Source organism: Chrysochloris asiatica, unplaced genomic scaffold, assembly GCF_000296735.1.
Source record: "Chrysochloris asiatica unplaced genomic scaffold, ChrAsi1.0 scaffold00025, whole genome shotgun sequence".
Taxonomy (NCBI): Eukaryota; Metazoa; Chordata; class Mammalia; order Afrosoricida; family Chrysochloridae; genus Chrysochloris; species Chrysochloris asiatica.
Window position 1 is genome coordinate 991,059 of NW_006408543.1, and position 13,929 is coordinate 1,004,987.

At 62.2% G+C, this 13,929-nt stretch overlaps 1 protein-coding gene across 1 annotated transcript; it reads left to right on the forward strand.

Moving 5' to 3' along the window:
• The first annotated feature begins 133 nt into the window (after positions 1 to 133).
• Positions 134 to 13,327, forward strand: AKT1 (v-akt murine thymoma viral oncogene homolog 1). Its single transcript, XM_006839485.1, has 13 exons — positions 134 to 250; positions 8,198 to 8,326; positions 9,769 to 9,880; positions 10,004 to 10,151; positions 10,381 to 10,512; positions 10,589 to 10,654; positions 11,134 to 11,202; positions 11,440 to 11,565; positions 11,666 to 11,794; positions 11,888 to 12,102; positions 12,215 to 12,302; positions 12,663 to 12,765; positions 13,146 to 13,327. Exons 1-13 carry the CDS (start codon positions 205 to 207, stop codon positions 13,223 to 13,225), a joined length of 1,443 nt encoding a protein of 480 aa, XP_006839548.1. The 5' UTR covers positions 134 to 204; the 3' UTR covers positions 13,226 to 13,327.
• Positions 13,328 to 13,929: the final 602 nt, after the last annotated feature.

Below are 13,929 nucleotides of genomic sequence, written 5' to 3' on the forward strand. Positions count from 1 at the left end.
ACAAAGTCTGTTTCTAATGAAGGAGTGGGGGGGGGGGGGGGGGGGGGTCTCGGCTGCTAGAAGGCTAGTCACACTGGCGTCCGGATGGTGGGAGCTGCCCCGCTGCTTGGCCTCATGCGTGTCCTTTGCTTACAGTGCTGTGGACAGCGGCAGGGCTGGGAGACACTGCCTAGACGGAGCGGCTGAGTGAAGGAGTCTGTCATCATGAACGACGTGGCCATTGTGAAGGAGGGCTGGCTGCACAAGCGAGGTCAGTGGGGGACCTGGGGGGTCGGGAACTGGACTGTGGTCTGACCAGGGCCCCACGGGTTGTTGTGGATGATCTTCCTGGACCCAGTCTAACGAACCGGTCTCGTGGGGCACAGCTGGGACTCTGGAGGCCCCGTGGGAGGGGGCTGTGAGGCCCTGCATGCCGTGTAGCTGGGCAGGACACCCGCTGAGTGGCCGCCTGGCTGGGGCCACTGCCAGCTTCCCTCCCGCCGTTCCTGGAAGGCCCTGACACGGGCCCTTTCCAAGGCCGGGCAGGCAGCCGCCCGGGGCACTGCCCGAGGGCTCCTGAGGGCAGGGCAGGGCAGGGCAGGGCTGTCTGACTTGGCCCAGTGCTTGTCCCAGGCCTGGGGGGGGTGGGGCAGATGCAGGGTGGGCATGTTCTGGAGGTGACTGACTAGGCCTGGTGCCCAAATCCCTGTCCCTCTCCTTTCCTTATCGTGTGGACCCAAGGCAAGGCAGGGAGCTGGACCTGGGCCCTGCCCTGTCCCCTCTGTTCCAAGGGGAGGCACTAGCAGGATGGACTGGCTGGTCTGCTTTGTGTCCAGGTACTCCCCCCCACAACTTCCTCTTTCTCCAGACCTGCCCCTTCCTGTCAGTCCGTGCTCTTCAGGGAGGCTCCCAAGAGCTCCCTAGGCCTGGGGTCCTCAAATACACCGGGGTTTTGCAGGATGCATAGGAGCCCGCAGCAGAGCCAGTCTGAGAATCTGTAGGAGCTGGGGTGGCCTTGGACGGCATGAACCGGGGGCGTTAAGGATGTGGTCAGTTGTGTTTAGAGTTTGTTTTGACCACTGCAGGGAGGCGGGCTCCCCAGACTCTGAGACAGAGGTGAGGAGGCTGCAGTGCTGTGGTCCGGGGATGCCCTACACCTGGCGTCTCCCAGGGCCTCCTACACCTGCCTGATTCTCCACCCCTCCCCCACTGCCTCTTCTCACAGCCCCTTTTTGATGTGAGAGAGCCCCTTGGTTCTACCATTCTCTGAAGCAGTCTGCTGCCTGAGGCCTGTAGCTCTTGGCAAATGTTTCTTGATTGACTATCAGACCTAGGGTTAACTAATAGGAGAAGCTGGACGTCAGGACTGCCCAGAGTGGGGAACTCCAGCTGGCCCTCATTGTGTGGACAGTGCCCAGAGAGCTATATTGAAGCTGTTATGTCCCCGTGTTCTTCTCAGGAGCAGCTTGGTGGTACTCTTTGGGTCTCAGTTTCCTGAGGGAACGTGAAGTGAGTGGAGATCTGGTTTGTGGCTCAGCTTCCTCGGGTCGGGCTGCTGTGTGGGCCCAGGGGAGGTTTGTGGGGCGGCTGGCTGCCACTGATGGGTGTGTAGGCCACTTGAGCCCGGCGAGTGTCTCAGGTGCCCTGGGTCCCTTCCCCAGTGAACCTGGGGCCCACCCACTTGCCCTGCATTCTCCTATAATTGCTCCTCTTCACTCCTTATGTGTCCGCATGTTCGTCCTCTGGTCATGTGACCCACGAATGCCAGAGTCTCTCCTGTGGGCTGCGCCTGGGGTGCCTGGTGGGGAGACAGTATCATCAAATGCGCCCGAGACAACATGGTGCTGTCCCGGCTTAGTGCACAGTGGGCTGGCCGGGGAGGGCCTCTTGCAGTTGTGGTGGCCGCTGGTGACCACTGGGTGGAGGCAGTGGTCATGCTGGGCAAGGCATTCAGAGAGGGGTGGGCCTGCATTAGCTATTGGGGGTGGGCTGTGGGTGGGTGGAGGCAATGTCAGGCTCAGAGGTCCGGCATGGGCCTGTCAGGCACCTGTGCACACCTGGGCGGGGTCTGAGCCCCAGGTGGGAGTTAGGGCAGGTTGGCAGTGTTTGTAGGCAATCCTCGCTTTTGCTCCCAGCCTTTCTACCTGGTGGCAGACTCTGTAGGGTTGGGCCGAGTGGGGCCGCCTCACTGTGCTTCCTCCTGCCCTGTGGAGCCATTCCAGAAAGTTCTGCCGCAGTGCCCTGCCCCCACCCTTGATGAGAGCCTGGTGGCACTTCGGCCCCACAGACCCTTCCTGGGGAAAGCAGAGGGAATGTGCAGGGGACTCGTGGTCCTCAGAGCGGGCCGTGTGGCTTCCTGTGGGGATGACCCCCAGGCAGATTGGGGGGACCCCCTGGACTGGTCAGAGCGTGCTTGGGAAGGTCAGCCCCCCTCGCAGAGCCCCAAGGGTCCCCGTGTCACCCCTGGGCCTCTCTTGTTTCCTGTTTGGTGATGGTCTGACCTCTCCCTTCAAAAACAAACAACGAAAGAGGAAGTTCCGACACCCTGACCCAGGGGCTGGGGGTCACACTCACCACTCCGCCTTCCCCTACTTTGGGGGCCCAACCCGCAGCCCCCCTGCTTCATACCAGAGCCTCCCTGGGGCAGGGGAGTGCTGGATTCTGATGGGTGGTCTCCAGCAGGGGAGCAGCTGGGTGGCCCGGGACAGCTCGGCCTTCGTGGCCAGGCGCTCACTGCACAAGGGAAACCGAGGTTTGGGGGAGGTGGCACTGTGACCCCACGGCTCCAGGAAGGCCCAGCTGGTTGCATCAGGCAGTTCCTAGAAGGGCTGAGGGAAGGTGGGAGGACCCTGGCCCCACTGCCGCTGGCATCCCTCTGCCTGGCACACCACCCCAGGACCTTCCGCCACCTAGCCGGACGTCGGACGCTCTGTGCCCACTCCCTACCATTCCTGGTGGCCTCTGGTTGGGGTGGAAGCTGTGGCTCCAGCGTCTGAGGGTGATGGCCACCAAGTCCCCCAGGCCAGCCCTGCTGTCCTGCCCACTGCGGCCTTGCCCACCCACCCATGGATGCTCCTTCCAGCTGCCCGTTTATAACAGCTGTATGTTAGGTATTAGGCCGCTAACCTCAAAGTCAGCAGTTGAAACCCACCAGCTGCTCTGCATGAGGAAAATGAGGCTGTCTGATCCTGTAAAGATTTACAGCTTTGGAAATTCTATGGTGTCGGTGTGGGCCAGACCCAAACTGATGGCGGTGGATCTTGTATGCTGTATTGAGGCAGAACTCACGTAGCAGATGGCCATCTCTGTAAAAGAGTGTGCTTCGGGGTTTTTGTGTGTTTGCTGGTCTTGGGCTGTTTTTGGCTCCTTAAAGGGGAAGCTGGGCCCCTCCAGCTGCGGTTCCTTCTGCCCCCACCACCATCCCCCACTCGCCCCTTCTGTCTGCTGGACTCTTACAAGTGGAGGTCGAGAAATCTCAGACGAGAGAGTCCAGAAGTGCTGGAATGGGGGATCAGGTCAAGACAGGGGACTTCCGAGTGTGGGACCTTTGGGTGGGATGCAGCAGGCCGGAGAGCAGGCTAGGTCCGCTTCTTAGCAGCTGACTTGACTGGTTTGGTGCAGAGGAGCTTCCAGCTGGCGGGGGGCAGGCTGGTGTCCGCCTTATAGTAGGCCCTGGGTGTGAGCTCTGCCAAGAGCTGGGTTTGGGGAGCTGTGGGAGCATGTGGACTGGTGTGGATGGGGGATGCAGGTGCCAGAAGGGAATGGGTTCAGAGAGCGATCGAGTCCCCAGCCAGGCACCCGCTGCCCCTCTCATGCTAACCCCTCTGGGAGTCGCTGCAAGCTGGGGCAAAAACTAATCAGCAGTGGGCCAGGCTCTGAGGTCAGCGGCCACTTTCTGGGACTGGCTGCTTCTCACGGACTGGTGTGGGGCGCAGGAGTGTCTCCTGAGGGCATCCAGTGGCATGTAGCCCAGCGGACTTCTCCTGACCAGCACAGGGGGACAGGGACCAGTGTGACCACCAGGGTTTGCAGCGGGGTGGAGGGGGTGGGATGACTTAGCACGGCCTGGATTTCTGCTCCACGTTGGCCCCGCAGGGTGAGCCCCCATGGTGCTCTCCTGTCCCATGCCTCATGCTGGGGTCTGGACACAGGACTGCCTCACGGCTGGGCCTGCTTCAGCCTGGACCCTCCCATCACGGCCCCTCTTGGACCCACTTCTGCCCAGAAACAACAGCTCCTTTGGCTTTGCTTGGGTCTCAGCTGAGGGTTTAGGGTAAGCGGTATCACCTAGGGAAATGTTCTGGAAACTTATGTTGGACAGTCTAGGAGGACTGGTCAGAATAGTTCCCTGCCCTGGTGACCGACAGGATGGCCCTCTGTTCACACCCTGCAGGGACTCCGTGGGCATGAAGATAACCTTGGGTCCCCCGGGCAGCCTCTCCTCATGGCAGGATGGGGCTGCCGCTGCCACACCTGGTCCCGTCTTTCGAAACCCGGCTCCACAGAGCCTCACCAGCAGCAGCCACCGAGCCATAATGGGCTGCCTGAGTGAATGGCCCAGATACACGCCAGGTGGGGAGGACAGGTGTGGTGGGGACGAGAAGGACCCCATAGGCAGCTGGCAGGGGGCTGCCCACCTTGAGGAAGTGACCTTGGTGGTGGGCGGAGGACAACAGGACGCTGGCGTAATGAGAGCACTTGGGGCAGAGTGTCTATGGACTCTATGGCCGGTCAAGCAGGGCTGGAGTGGGTCAGTGTTGGGATCAAGAAATGTTTGGGATGGTGTGGAGCCGGGAGAGGGGAGAGACAGCCCCTGACTGCATGTGTGTGGCCCACTCACAGTCCCAGTCAGCTATTCGTGCCCACCCCATGAAAAGCCACACTCCCCCCTCCCCGAGGAACAGGTTGGCGGCATCCACCCCTTGGAGACCTGGGAGACCCCTGCTCCTTGCCCCCTATCCCAGCCCTCCCTCAGGGGATTTGAGGGCTTCCTTAATGTTGTGGGAGTGGAGGATGGCCCCGTGCCTTGGCGGGTGGCAAGGGTGCAGACCCAGGCTGTCCTGGAGGTGACCGTGGCCAGTGCATCCCGGCGGTGGAGGGGAGGTTGCCCGTCAGCAAGGCTGTTTGCTCAGTGTGCCAGGGAAGGTAAATGCAAGCCGGCAGCTGTCGGTGGGATGGATGTGCAGGAGGCAGGGGACCAAGTGGTGGCCCCCGTCAGCTGGTGCCCGCGCCCCGAGCCTGCTGGGGCTCACTTGCTGTGGAGAAGCAGCTCGGTGCCTGCCGCCTGGAGTCCTGCCAGCCCACACCACCACCGCTGCGGCAGAGTGTTTATCTAGCATGACCCCCTGAAAGAGAGGCCTGGAGCGGGATGAGGCTGTGCCCCACGTCTTTGGCGGTGTCCCCCAGAGCCCCAGCTTCCATCTGGGAGTCTGTGGTGGTGGTTCCACAGAATGACCTGTCCCCCTCCCCTTCCTCACTGCCCTCCTTGCCTGAGCCCTTCCTCCTGGCGCTGTTCTACCCACCTGGGACTTCTGACAAGTCCCCCACCCCACCCCCACCCCCGCTGTCTTGGAGTGGGCCCCTCGCCTCCCCTCCTCAGCTCTCCTGTTCACCCACCCCCAGTGCCCTTGCCCTGCACCAGCCATGGGGCAGGAAGGCACCTAGACCCTCACCTCCACAGACCCTTATCCCCTGGCACCTGACCACAGAGCCGGCATGTATGCAGCCTGACGTGTGCTTGTGAGCAGGGGGCAGTGTCTGGCCCAGGGAAGTGGGGTCCTGGGTGCTGATTCAAGTTCCTCCTTTATCCTCTGCCAAGGTTGTACCCGAGCTGGGGGTGCTGTGGGGCAGGCACACCCCATATTTGGTGGTGTGCCTGTGGCCAGCAGGGAGACACTGGACTGGTGGCGTGGACACCCAGCATGAGCGCCTCGTACTTCTGGGGGCACTAAGGGTGGGGACAGACCCACAAGGTCTGTTTTGAGGCCAGAGTTCATCGCCTTAGGATTGGCCCCTTAGACCTGGGCTTCACTCAGCTGTGTCTGCTGGCCCACTGCCCCCATGCCAAGGGCCCAGTGGTGAGCAGGTGCTGACCCACCAACGCCAGCACTACCTGTCCTGGAAGGAGTAGGGCAGCAGGGATGGGAGCGGCCTGGGACCTTGTGTCCTGTCTGGGTGGACGCATTAGGATGCAGGCCACAGCCCAGGTCCCAGCTGACTGTGCTGGAGGTCACCAAGTGACCCAGTGGGCCCACCACTTGGGGTGACCTCTGTGGTGGGAGCAAGGAGACCTGGTGGGGGGTTCCCATGTGTCTCTGAGGCCCCCCAGGAAGCCTCCAGCACCTCAGCTTGCCTGGGTGGCACAGTGGGGTCATCATGGACTTGTACCTTCCTATCAGTGGCCCAGGTCTGCATGGTCCTGGGGAGATCACGGAGGAGACCTCCCTTCCTGGGATGCCCCAGCCCACCCTGCCCTATCTCTGGGGCTGAGTTTGGGGGTGGGCATGGGGCACACGAGGGGCTCAGGCCTACCCAGGGTGCTTGTCCCCCATAAGCCCCAGGTCTCTTGTGGTGTGCCGGGCGGGGCCCCTTGCCGGGCATGTGAGTGCAGCCTGCCTGGCTCCGTGGGGGCGGCAGCAGTTGGTAAATCAAGATGGATCTTGCAAGCGGTGCAGCGGCTCATCGCACGCAGTTAGCGTCCTGGGGAGCGGCAGCTGGCGGCAGGGGGGGCACTCCATCAGGGCCGACAGCTCCAGACTGCTGCCAGGCGGGTGGGAGCGTGGGGCGCTGGGCGGCAGCGGGTGGGCGTACGCCCCCAGGAGCACTCTGCTCGCTCCCACCCGGAGTTGCAGCTGCGGGGTGGGGGGCATGGGACCAAGTGGGGGGTGCGCGTTCCCTGACCGGCCGTGTCTGTGCCCTGGGCCTCGATGCTGGTGCAGTATGCAGTTGGTGACAAGCCAGGAGCCCCTGTACCCTCGCCTCCCCTGGAAGGTCACCGTGAGCCCAACTTCACTGCAGGTGGGCACCTCTGTTTCCAGGCCACACCCGGACCTGTGGATTGGGGCTGGCTCTGTGCCACCTCCTTGCACCGCCCATCTCCCACCAGTGCTGACCTTCCCGGGCACAAATGTGGGTAGTGGAGCCCCATCTCTCAGCACCCCCAGCTCGGTCTTTTGAAGGAAGACTTTGGGGGCTACACCAGAGGTGCTCTGATGGCGGGCTGGGCAGTGGGGGCTGGCAGGGAATGGAGGTCTCTGGACCAAGTGGCTTTAGTCTTTGTTGGGCTCGGTGGTGAGGTGATGGAGCTGGGGGGCAGGTCCCAGGGGGTGTGGCTGCAGAGGACCTGAGGGTCCCACAGGAGAGGGCGCCTAGGGTTACACATGACCTCTTGCCTTAGGGGAGCAGGTTGTGGGGACACTTTGCTTGCTGGGAAGTGACTGGCCATCCTGGGACCCCAGGACCCCCTACTCTAACCTGGGACTTCCCTTCATTGGTGGGGGGAGATGGGAGGTGGGCTCACCACGAGGCCCAGGTTGAGCCCCCAATCTCGAGCCCCTCCACCCAATGGCCCCTGTGACAAAGCCGGCTCTAATTAGAAGTTCCTGTTGTTCAAAGTCCTTGCTCGGCAAAATGTAAATGGAACATTTTTTCTGGGTGTCAGTATGAAAAATGACGGTCTCTGGAACATCACAGAGGGACATCTGCTCCGATCCCTGGGTGTGAATGCCTGTTTACGGCTGATGTTGCAAAACTTCGGGGAAAACTTTCCTTCGTACCTGGTAGCGCGGGTGGGACACCACGCAGCCCCCAGCCCAGTCCTAGCGAGTGACCGTTTGCCCTTGGTGTCTCGGTGCTAGGGGCCTGCTGTGGGGCTGTTGGAGAGTTCTAGACCTCCCAGGGCTAGCTGGGTTTCGGGCCGTGCTGCTGAAAGGCTCAGGGTGGGTCCATCTTCTTTCTTCTACCAGCCTGGGCCCTTCCCCCCGGGACTTGGGAGGCTCTGCAGGCCACCTGTGTCCAGCTGCCCGCCTTGGGCCAGACTCCTTGGGTTCCGCACTGTCTCTCTCTGGCCTTGGGGAGCATGCTACCCACCCAGCGTGGTTGGGTTTGGCTATTGAGGCACATCTGCCTCTGACTTGGGCTGGTGTGACCAGCTGGTTGACCAGGGGTCTGAGGGAGATGGCTCCTCCCGATCCAACTTACTCCCCACACCCCACCCCAGGTGAGTACATCAAGACCTGGCGGCCACGCTACTTTCTGCTCAAGAATGATGGCACCTTCATCGGCTACAAGGAGCGACCACAGGACGTGGACCAGCGAGAGTCCCCCCTCAACAACTTCTCAGTGGCACGTGAGTGGCCCTGGGCACACTGGTTGGGAGCTAATGAGGGGGCCGGGTAGGCACGTCCCCTCTGGCACTCAGGGTCCACACTATGCCATGTCCTGGTGGGCAGTGCTGACGGGCTGCCCTGGAGCATCTCCCAGTCCCTCTGATGAGAGGCTGGGTTCTGGCCTGTTGACAGATGGACCCAGGGCCCTTCCTCCAGGGGGCAGATGGGGTGGGTAGCAGAGGGGGCATGCAGGAGGGAGGTTCCTGAGCAGGAGGCTCAGGACCACCCAGCATGGCTCCTCAGGGTGGTGGGCCCTGACCCCCACAGAGCTAGCCACAGGGGCATTATCTGGGCAGTCCACCTGTGCCAGGAATGGCTGTATGTGGGAGCCTGCCCTTGAGGCTGCTGGGGGACAGGCTTGGTGACACAGCCTGAGTGGGTGGGGCAGCCTCCCAAGCCTGTCCCCAGCGCCAGGTGGGACTGAGCAGCCATTTGGGGCAGGTGGACTGAGACCACCACCACCCTGGACAACTTGGGCGGGGCTTGCTGGCAGGCAGACCTTGGCCCATCCCGCTGCCATCTGGGTGTGAGCACTGTGGCCCACCCCACCCCACCCCCGAGGTCTGCCAGCTGTGCCGGGCTCTGGGCCTGCAGGGTGTCGGGGGAGAGGAGAAGGGGGCCCTTTAGTGGGAAGCACATTGTATGCACTGGGGGCGCAGAGTTGGCAGAGGCGGTATGTGGGGCTGAGTGGGGGTGCTTTTTCCAGGTTGTAGGGGGCCTGGAGAGGGGGACTGTTGGAACATTCCAGGGAAGGGGGAGACGGTAGAGCTGGGCACCTCAGTGGTGGGCGCCTGTGACCCCATCCATGTACGTGGGGCTTGTATGGGACCCCCAGTGTTAACAGAGGTCCCTCAGCCTTCGAAGGCCCAGGCCAGCCCCTTGTGTGGTTAAGGCTGCCAGGTCTGGATGCTGGGACGTGGGACAACCCGAGTGGGCCACCAGCCCCCAAGTTCCCTGAGGTGGTCCCCACACCTTAGAACTCCAGAGTCCCCTGCTGGTGCCAAGGGCTGGGGTTCCCAACTTCTGCAGCTCTTGGCCCACTGCCCTCCGCTGGGTGGTCACACTAGGGGCTGTGCTGCTGGGAAAGAAAGGACCCCACAGGGCCACCTTGGTGCTAAGGAGGGAACCTTCGGTGGGTGCTAGCATGGAGAGCTCTGCAGGAAGGGAGCAGATGAGCCCACAGGGCCTCGAAACTTCAGAGCAGGGTCCCAACTAGAGCAGGAGTCTCAGCCCCACTTTCTAAGTAGGGGAACTGAGGCTGTGAGCGGGCGGGGATGGGACTTCTGGGATGGGTTGGTTGGATTGCAGGGGCCGTGGGGAGCGGGCAGCTGGGCCAGAGCACCTGTGACTAACGGAGTGAGATGTGGGGACAGGTACTCAGTTAGTTGTGTGATGTCCCCAGAATGCCAGCTGATGAAGACGGAGCGGCCCAGGCCTAACACCTTCATTATCCGCTGTCTGCAGTGGACCACAGTCATTGAGCGTACATTTCATGTGGAGACTCCCGAAGAGAGGTACGGGTGACACTGTGGCTGGCTGGGGGGGCGGGGGGGGGGGGGATGGCTGTTGGGGGGAGGCTGTGAGGAGCCCACTGTAGCTGCTGAGGGTCCTCTGGGGCTCACTGACTACACCCTCAGGGAGGAATGGACCACAGCCATCCAGACAGTGGCAGATGGACTCAAGAAACAGGAGGAGGAGATGATGGACTTCCGGTCAGGCTCACCCAGTGACAATTCGGGGGCTGAGGAGATGGAGGTGTCCCTAGCCAAGCCCAAGCACCGCGTGGTGAGTCCCCGTTTTGGCCTCCGACTAGGCTGGCCACCCCAGGATGCTCCCTTTTCCCATGGACAGAGTCTAGTCAACCTCGAGTCAGATCCCAGTTCGGAAGAGAAGTGGAAGGCGAGGGGTCTCCGTCCCTCCCCCGTCATCTCCCCCATAAGCCTGGGGCAGGCGGGGGCTGGGGAAGGAATGTGCTGGGCTACCCTGACACCGGTGGCCACCTGCTGCCCTGCAGACCATGAACGAGTTCGAGTACCTGAAACTCCTGGGTAAAGGTACCTTCGGGAAGGTGATCCTGGTGAAGGAGAAGGCCACAGGCCGTTACTACGCCATGAAGATCCTGAAGAAGGAAGTCATCGTGGCCAAGGTGGGGGCACCCGGGGGTCTCGGGGTACCTGGGGTCTGGGGGCCAGGCCTTGGCTCAGGCCTGAGCTGTCTTGCAGGACGAGGTGGCGCACACCCTCACCGAGAACCGTGTCCTCCAGAACTCCAGGCACCCGTTCCTGACGGTAAGTACGGCCCTGAAGCAGGCTTCTCCTGAAGCCAGGGGCCTGTAGGGACCAGAGGGCGGTGGGCCCAGGCCACAGCCACCCACAGGGACCTCCTGGGAAGTGTCTGTGGAAAACCCTGCAGGAACCCCAGGGAAGTGGCCACCAGGAGTCCACGTGTCTGCTGGGCTCAGTGGAAGCTTGGTGAGCTGAGGGGCTGCTCCAACACGGGCTTAACCCCAACTGCGGTCCTTTTCCTTCAGGACCAGGCTTCCTGTGGGTGGCTCACAGAGGCAGCCTGGCTGTCAGGGTCTCAGAACCCGAGGAGCCCTCACCCTGGAGCCTGCCTCAGCCCCCAGCCAACTCTGGCTGGGGTACTGTCAGGAATCTGTGAGTGGAGACTGTGGTAGGCCCCACGTGCTGTCTGGACCCTCTGCCTGGGGCCTGGCTGCTCCCCCAAGTCTGTCCTAGCCACATTCCCAACCTGGCTTCCCTTCCAGGCCCTGAAGTACTCCTTCCAGACGCACGACCGCCTCTGCTTCGTCATGGAGTATGCCAACGGGGGTGAGGTAGGGCCCAGTGTCCCCTTCCCTCACACCCGTGTGTGGTACCCAGTCAGGGACATGATGCTCAGGGGCCTGCTCCCTGGAGAGCCTGTCCCACAGCCCTGTCCCACCTCATGGCCCTGGGGTGGTCCCCCTCGGTCGTCCCTCTGCTCTGTGACCATGACTGAGAAACCCCCACCATGACTGAGAAACTGCCACCCATGAAAAAAGTTTCACCCCGGGACCCACCCACTTCTGCAGCTCTTCTTCCACCTGTCCCGAGAGCGCGTGTTCTCTGAGGAGCGGGCCCGCTTCTACGGCGCTGAGATCGTGTCGGCTTTGGACTATCTGCACTCGGAGAAGAACGTGGTCTACAGAGACCTCAAGGTGGGCAGTGAGGGGGCCGAGGGGTACCCGGGCTACCTTAACCTCCAGGTGGGCAGATGGGGCAGTTCAGGGCGCCAGGCTTACCTGTGTCCCCCCACAGCTGGAGAACCTTATGCTGGACAAGGATGGTCACATCAAGATCACAGACTTCGGGCTGTGCAAGGAGGGCATTAAGGACGGTGCCACCATGAAGACCTTTTGCGGCACGCCCGAGTACCTGGCCCCTGAGGTGTGTCCGGGCAGCCTCAGAGGCTTTTCTCTCCACGTGAGGGTGGGGACGTGCCAGGCGCCCTGTGACCCCCCCATCCCCCGTCCCCGACAGGTGTTGGAGGACAATGACTACGGGCGTGCTGTGGACTGGTGGGGACTGGGCGTGGTCATGTACGAGATGCTGTGCGGCCGGCTGCCCTTCTACAACCAGGACCACGAGAAGCTCTTCGAGCTCATCCTCATGGAGGAGATCCGCTTCCCGCGCACGCTCAGCCCCGAGGCCAAGTCCCTGCTCTCGGGGCTGCTCAAGAAGGACCCCAAGCAGCGGTGAGCCTTCCCTGCCACCAGGGCTGCCTGGCTGCTGATGTCCCGGCAGGACCCCACCCTGTGGAGGCTTGAGCAGCTGGCAGGCCCTTCCCATAGCTCCGTTTTCCTCCAGGCTCGGCGGGGGCGCCGAGGACGCCAAGGAGATCATGCAGCACCGCTTCTTCGCCAGCATCGTGTGGAAGGATGTGTACGAGAAGAAGGTACGTGGTGCATGGCCTCCAATCACACACTGCGCTCTTGGCTGCCGCTGTTCACTCACGCACGGACGCACAGCTGCACACAGAACGCACAGGTCTTGTGTTTGTAGGAGAGTCAGGGGTCCGCGCACTGGCCTCTTCTGGGGGGAGCAGGGCCTTGCAGAGCTGGGAGGCACTTGCAGGGCCCACCGGAACCCAGCCCTGCTCTACGCTGCCCTCGGCTCAGTTGGCAGCCTCCGGGATCGCTCCCACCAGCAGCTGCCCACAAGGCACGGGCCGAGACCCACTCACGCATTTCCCCGACCTCTGCGCAGTGGGCGTGTGCAGCCTCAGCCTTGTCCTCCTTCCTCCTGTCCCCTGCAGCTCAGCCCGCCCTTCAAGCCCCAGGTCACTTCGGAGACGGACACCCGCTATTTCGACGAGGAGTTCACGGCTCAAATGATCACCATCACGCCGCCTGACCAAGGTGAGGGTGGGGGCCGGGCAGAGATCATCCCTCCTCTCCCCCCAAGCTGTGTGGTCAGCGTCCCAGCGATTCCCACTGCCGTGTCCACCCTGGAGGACAGAGTAGAGCTGCCCCACTAGGTTTTGGAGACAAACCTGCCGGAAGCAGGCTGCCTCATCGGCTGCTGGGTTAGAACCGCAGACCTTTCCGTTAGCAGTCGAGCATTTTCCTCTGGTACGCCTTTTTTGGCGTCAGATGTTTGTAGGGTCAGACTTTCTGTAGGTGACAAGGTCACAGAGCCACCCCACCAGATCCCCAGGACCCCTCTAGAGGTCTGGAGGGCACCCTGTCCGGGTGGAGACTAGAACGTGGTTCTGGACTGATGCCGCTCTCTCCCACAGATGACAACATGGAGTGTGCGGACAGCGAGCGCAGACCCCACTTCCCTCAGTTCTCCTACTCGGCCAGCGGCACAGCCTGAGAGCGGCTCTGGTGACGCCTGGGCTGTGTCAGGAGCCTGGACGGCAGGCTCATCCGGGCGTTGGCCAATTGACGTGTATTTAATTTTATTTCTCGCGCATCTTCTCGAGCTGGTCGGAAGGACGTGGCCCTGCGGGTTTTCTTAATTTATTTCATCCAGGTTGCCCTCCACACGCGGCCTCGGCCCTCAGAACAGTTCGATGCACCGAGGACAACAGTCACGCAGGGGGCAGGGGCTGTGGGCGGTGGGCCTGCCTCCAACCTCGCCCTGGCTGTCTTGTCCTGGGTCCAGCGCCTTGCCCAGCGGGCACCAGCGGCTCCTCACTGTGGCCCCAGGCTCCCTGCACTTAGGCCACACCCCTTGGTGACAGTGACCTGCCCGGTAACAGAGGTTTAAATTCTCTGCTGTGGATCATGCTGTTAAATGCATTGGGGGTCTGTTTTTAACTTAGTGACAGGAATGGCCCCTGACCTCCACCCTCCTATGTTATGTCCAATCGACACCCCCTTCCCTCAGACACTGAGAGTCCCCTTGTAGCACTTGTCCTTCATAGAAGCTCTGTTTCCGCTGTATGCCCCCAGGCCCCGCTGGGCACAGCGCCCACCCTGACCCCAGGCCCAACCCCCTTCTGAAAGGGAGGGGGCCCCTGACCCTCCAGCACCCCAGTCGGCTGCTGCCGCTGCTCCCATGGCGTTTTTTTTACA

Bases quoted from the DNA above. Each gene is read 5' to 3' on its own strand.
- AKT1 (XM_006839485.1), top strand. From the start codon at position 205: ATGAACGACGTGGCCATTGTGAAGGAGGGCTGGCTGCACAAGCGAG. The intron at 8,327-9,768 runs GTGAGTGGCCCT...TGATGTCCCCAG, and splicing joins CAACAACTTCTCAGTGGCAC to AATGCCAGCTGATGAAGACG. The intron at 9,881-10,003 runs GTACGGGTGACA...CTACACCCTCAG, and splicing joins GTGGAGACTCCCGAAGAGAG to GGAGGAATGGACCACAGCCA.